At 35.2% G+C, this 6,641-nt stretch overlaps 1 protein-coding gene across 3 annotated transcripts in view; it reads right to left on the bottom strand.

Moving 5' to 3' along the window:
• Positions 1-1,027: 1,027 nt before the first annotated feature.
• The window catches only part of LOC145283769 (ciliary-associated calcium-binding coiled-coil protein 1-like), a 29,765-nt gene continuing 24,151 nt past the window's right edge, over positions 1,028-6,641 (bottom strand). For all 3 annotated transcript variants that reach the window (XM_080132824.1, XM_080132826.1, XM_080132825.1), the window contains one exon: positions 1,028-1,374. In XM_080132824.1, the coding sequence (XP_079988950.1) occupies positions 1,282-1,374 (93 nt within the window). In that variant the 3' untranslated portion in view covers positions 1,028-1,281. The remainder of the gene's footprint in view (positions 1,375-6,641) is intronic.

Genomic DNA, 6,641 nt, shown 5'->3' with positions numbered 1-6,641 from the left:
GACTTACAAATTTTTGCATTGAGAAAATAATATTTTCAGAAGTAATTTTAAGAAAAACTAACACAATCTGATTAGTACTTGTAATAGTCAATTATGAGTTATCTCCCTTGTAATCGTCAAGTATTACCATTTATTAAAACTTTTTCACTGACGTCACACCAGAAATAGAAATGAGGCTTCATCCTCTTTCTCATCAACACCATTTAATTCAGGTGTGTAAATCCAATTTGGTCTGGTACTCGGTCGAGGAAAAAATTGGTGCTCTGAACATGTGTGTCTTTTAATTGTTAACTTTAGGCTGGTCTCAATCCATACTTTAATGTTACCAGAAAAAATGCATCGAATATTTATTATTTCTTTACTTTGTACATTAAACCTTTCTCAACTTTACAAGATACTACGTCTGTATATTATGGGGTGAGCTTTGAATTTTTCAAAGGGTTGTCTGTCAAGGTCAGAAAGTGATGTTTGACAATCATGGGAAGGGAAGTAAGAATCATGGATGTCATGATTTTATTAAGGAAGTTAGAAAATGTTTTGTAAGTAAGTAAAGAAAATGTTAAAATGACTAAGTAAAACAATTGAAGTTTATTCTCTGGTCCCACCTCTATGCCATGATAACAATGAAGATAAAAAAAAGGATAAAAGGACAAATTAATGTAATAGTTTGTCTGTTTTGATTTACCTGACTTAGTATCAATTGAAGAAGTTTCCTTTTAACTGACGAAGAGAGTCTGCATTTCTACAGTCCAGTTTCAACCCTATGGTGTTAAGACATAGGCACTAAGTGACCATGGTGATATACAATACTAGTAGAATTAACTTCCTTAACTAGCTCTTATATATGTGTGTGTGTTTGTGTGCGTGCGAAATATACAACCAATAATCCCCATAAGCAACATGAATAAATATATTAATTCAACAGCAACATGAATAAATATATTAATTCAACAGCAACATGAATAAATATATTAATTCAATACAATCCTCATCATTTTCAGCCAATGAAATGAAGCTTAAGATAGTATCTTGTTAAACATTTTTTAAGCAAAATTAGTGACAAAAATAATTTTATAACAAAAAGAAATGTCCATTCAATACAATCATTAATGAAAAGAGATGTTCATAATTGAACCAACCAGAACTTGACAGTTCATCAAAGTCTTTAATTTTCAACCAATCAAAAGAAGCTTCAAATATGTTTCAAGCAGAATGACTGAGTTTTATAAAAATGGCAGATATGATTGTTGTTCTGTAGGATGTGGTTTTCCACAATTTTCATTATGATCTTAATTCCTCATCAATCTTGCACAAATGTGTGATCCGTGAAAGGATGTCCTGCTCTTTTTCTTGCAGGGCAGCTGCAACTTCAGGCTTCAAAAATAGAAGAAAAGGAGATAAAGATTTTTTTAAAAATGCTTTTTTAATTTTTTGATAATTTTTTTTTTACTAGGGAGTCACAAGGCCAAAGGTCACTTGAGGCTAAAGATTAATGAAATGGACGAATTGTCAGTTAAATGATAAAGAATATTATTAGATTGAAAATGATGAATGGTATGAACAAATTTTGAATGCTTATGAAGACCATTTATGACAAGCATTTGTTGATATCGGATTTAAAGACAACCATAATGTAGCATGCGTGGAATAAGTTTTGTGATTATACAGTTCATAAATGGGAAGATTTTGGAATAAGACTTTGTTCATGGAGATCAAATAAAGATTAGATACCTCATAGCAGAAGACGAATACTAGCAGACATTTCAAGTGATACCAGTTTTTCGACCTTGACATTGCCGTTGGTTGTTTGTAAATGCGTCAAATAGCAGACATGGTCGAATGTTCGTGAGCAAGATTTTAAAAAGTATATTTACAAAACTTTTCAAGATTTAAAAGAAAAAATATATATTTACGAAACATGTTTTTAATATTAAATATTTACAAAACTTTTAAGGATTAAAAAAAAACCTTTTTCTATTTACACAAAACTTTTTAATGTAAGTAATAAAACGAATGTATTCAAACAAAATATATTTAAATAAATTGGTGTCTTTCTGAGTGCGTTTTTTTTTATATATATTTACAGAACTTTTTAATAGAACTAATAATAATAATAATAATAAGTGGTAAATTTTTATGACGTGCCCCAGCGTATTATAAACACCCCAACCTCCCTATGTTAAGAACAGCTTTCAGAATAAACACCCCCAACCTCAAAAGCCGTTCTTAACATGGGAGGGTTGGGGGGGGGGGTTATTCCTACAACCGTTCTTAACATGGAATGGTTAGGGGTATTTATAGGAAATTCATATTGATGAGAAAGGGAAGTTTTTTTGCAGTTATTATAAAAATGTCATACAAGAAAAAATAACAAAGATTGGAGCTCAGTCTAGAAGCTTCCATTGAAATAACAATTGAGTGAAGACAAACTAACAATCTCTTTTCTGTAACAAAGGGGCTGTAGAGAACAGAAGAGGTCAGCACCTCCACAAGATTGCAAGGTCGGTCTGGTACTTTGTCAAGGCAAAAATGGGTGCTCTGAACAGCACCCCCTCCCCTCCATATGGTGTTGGTACTCCATCTTCTGATGTAGTTGACTTTTATATAGATTGAGGATTGCATCAGGAATCAGGTATTCTCTGGAGCTGTAGAATGATCATATCATGTTTCCAACAACTTTAGCAACAGATTTGATGTAAGTTTTTTTTTTTTTATTTTAGTGAAATGATGGCATTCTTCATTTGATGGGTGACTGAAGTCAGGCAGTATCATAGAAAAATTTAAAAACAGCAAAGCAACTTCTTAGGTTTTTGAGATGAGGATTGATAATTTGAATTATTTGAACTATTGTTTTCATCTTGAGGGTTATTTGCACAACGTTTCAGCCGATGTAAACTCCAATCTTCTTCTAAAAGGTCTGCAAGAACCCACTACATAATGGATAAAGTACTAGGTAAAAATTCAATTGTAAGTGATAGTTTTCTAGCGGTTGAAACTTCAATTCTCAATGCAGGCAATATGAAGAATACAATTTCAAATTACTTAAGATTTTTACCCACTCATGGTTGACAGAACGTGGATTAAATTAAGAGTTCCATTTAAAATTTTGTGTGGGTTCCCAAGTTCAACAGAAAGATTCCAGAGTTCGACAAGATACATCTGAAGAAGGTTGCAGGTTACGTTGGCCAAAATGTTATGCAAATAACACTGAAGATGAAAATAATAATCTGAATAATCCAAATACTCCAAATTCCTTCTTAATTCATCTTATTTGACGGTCACCTCATACACCAAAATATATAGTACTCTAATTAAAAATTAAAATTGGACACTCTCACTTTGATTTATTCCCTAGACTATATATACGAGGGGCGTGCAATAAGTAATGCCCCTGACCCACTTCCAGTTGTCTGATCTAGCTGAAATTTTGCATGTACAATGATTTATATCTCTACGGGTTATGTGGCAAATTACAGCTCTGAACTAATTGTGGTTTCTGTTTTACAGGTGTTTGAATTGAGTCAGGTGTGAAATGGAGCCTGTTGAATGTCGAGCAGTGATCCGGTTTTTGTATTTGATAGGATGCACACCACAGGAGACTTTTGATGAAATGAAAGAAACTTAAGGTGATAATGCCCCATCATATGACCTTGTAAAACGCTGGCATTGTGAATTCAAACATGGCCGGAAGTCTGTGGAAACAGCTCCCGGACCTGGTTGCCCCCCTTCTGCCATTGATGAGGCATCTGTCCGTCAAGTTGAGGCTGCCATTTTGGAATATCGGCACATTATTATTCGCTAAATAGCCCAAGATGTCAAGATTAGTACAGGGTTTGTGGAAACTATCATTCATGACCATTTGCATATGCATAAGGTGTCTGCCAGATGGGTTCCCAGGTTGTTCACACTATTTCAGAAGCGAGAACGCGTTGAGTGCTTGAGGATGAATTTGGAGATGTGCTAAGAAGATGAGTCAAAGTTTTTCAAAAGACTGATTACACAGGATGAAACCTGGGTCAATCACTATGATCCTGAGACACAAAGCCCAGTCAATGCAGTGGAAGCACTTGGACTCACCACCCCCAAGGAAGGTAAGGGTGCAACCCTCTGCTGGCAAGGTCATGCTCACAGTCTTCTGAGACCAGGACGGAGTAGTGATGACAGGAGCCTATTATGCTTCACTTTTGAGGAAATTAAGGGAAGCTATCAAAATCAAGAGGCGGGGCAAGATCAGCAAAGATACCCTCCTCCTGCAGAACAACGCTCCAGTCCACAACTCGCATGTCGCCAGATCAGAAGCACGGGCATGTGGTTATGAAATCCTCCCTCATCCTCACTACTTTCCTGACCTTGCACCCTCTGACTTTCACCTCTTCCCAGCCATGAAGTTGTTTTTGAAAGGAAAGCGCTTCCCAGATAATGCAATCTTGATTTCTGAAGTCATGTCGTGGTTGGAGGACCAACCTGGGGTGTTCTACAAAAACGGTCTCCAGAGCTGCATCAAACGATTGGAGAAATGCATAACTCTGGATGGTTCCTATGTAGGGAAAGACAAATAACTACTGTGCCAAGTTTCGTTGCTCTACTGCTATGGGAAGTGGGTCAGGGGCATTACTTATTGCACGCCCCTCGTACATTATGGAAATCAAACTATAGGTAAAGAGGGATACATCTGCTAATTAAATGTAAAAGGAATTATTTATGCAGGACCCGTGGAAATTCCGCAGCAGACTCTTTGATTGATGTTGGCATTCTGGGAATATTCAACATAAATAGAGACGCCCTGGTATTATTGTGGCTCTTTTGTTAAAACTGCAAAAGTATCTAAGGTAGATTTCGTATATATTATTATAAAGTATTCTTATATTATAAGGTTGTGATTATAAAAATAAAAAAAAATATATTCATATGACTTGTTTGCATTAGCTTGAATCAAAACTGGAACCAAAACTTATGAAAAAAATATATGTATATATATATATAACTTGAGTTCCTTCAGCTATCATTGAAACTGAAACCAAAACTTATGAAAAGTTCTTGGTAAAATTATTTATTACAAGAAATGGAAGGTCATAATAATTAAACAATAGTCACTTGGATTGGTTGGTTGTTTTTGTTTTATGGCATATCAACCCTTTTCGGGTTATTTAATGCCGAATCCAAAGATTCAGAAGAAAAAGTTTTTTAATAGAATATATTTGTTGTTTTCACGTCGGTTTCTATTTAACCCATAGTTGGGACCCTAACAGGTACTACCACTCCGGGTCAGAGTGGGCCTGGGAGCAATGGTAATTAAAGGGTGGCTCCACACTCCCCAAAGCCCACAAGCTGGGGCCTTACCACTAGATATAGTTTAAGGTCATATCCAGGACCCCCATTGAAGGGCTGTTACCCTCTGCAGGGGGGGGGGCAGTCGGCATATTCTAATGCCCCACCGACAGGGCCGACAGTCACTTGGGAGAAAAAAAGATGTAAGCATGACACACAAAATAAATAACACATGCATTATCCTATTAATATATAGATGCTAAAAAGATCTTTAAATGTCACATATTTTGAGGTACAATTTTTTCTTGATGTTCATACAGGGGTACTGTAATGTTTCAATAATCAAAAAATTAAATGAAGAAAAGCATATGGTCTTTTCACACAAACTTGCTGCACTTGAGCAATCAAGAAAAAGCATCAATTAATGAAAATCTTTTTTTACATATGTGTGTGGTCGCCAATCTTCATTCTTTGATCACTGCTTTTCCATGTGTATGGTTGCAGCATCTAGTGGCTGTTGATTGGCTGTTTAACTTGGGTAAATAAAACTCATGCATCAAACAATGGAAACTTGTTGCTATTTCAAAGGTTTTATTGAGGAGAGAAGTTCGTTCATAAGAGGAGAGACTAAAACGAGGTTAAAATTAATTTCTTCTTACTTAATTTTCTTATTCAGCCTAAAAAATTATCAATGAATGGATCGAATCTCAAGGAAATTCACTTAGATTTATACATTGTCAGGCACATTTGGTCTGGCCACTTCCTTGACTCAAACTGTCTTAAAACTCTGTCTCCTCTCGCAAACAGATGATCATTTCTTATGTAATATCATTGACGCCTTCTTCTAGCATGTTTTATCCAGAAAACTAATCCTTGATCCCCTTGCCTCACTTCTGCTAGGTACACTGGGTTTATTTCTATTTACCACTTGGTTGTTCTAACATGTACTTAATGACATGCCAGAAATTCATACTAGTTAACATAATCTCTACTTACTGGTGTAGGGTACCAATATATAACAGTATCACCAGGTAATTGGTCAATCAGCCAATAAGATGTTTTGTGTAAGAATTTGTTAAACTTCATATGGTGACCACACAGCCTAACCTTTTCCCATTTTTAAACAGTTAGAATTCAAGAGTAAACTAACCATATGCACTGTTGGCACTTCCAAATCATCTGTGATGGGATAAAATCTATAAAGACACATGATACCTTTTTATATAAAGATTAATTCTTAGCCGTTTTTAATTTCTTTTCAGCACTGTCCAAATAAAATGTATTTTCTGTTTACCTTCAATATCGTCTATTGTCATCCACTTATTTCATCTTTGAATCCAATGGATTTACTTATCTTGAATAAAGGGTCGAAC

This window comes from Euprymna scolopes, chromosome 8 (genome assembly GCF_053919585.1).
Source record: "Euprymna scolopes isolate OS-2025 chromosome 8, ASM5391958v1, whole genome shotgun sequence".
NCBI lineage: Eukaryota > Metazoa > Mollusca > Cephalopoda > Sepiida > Sepiolidae > Euprymna > Euprymna scolopes.
This window is presented reverse-complemented; position numbering and strand designations above follow the sequence as displayed.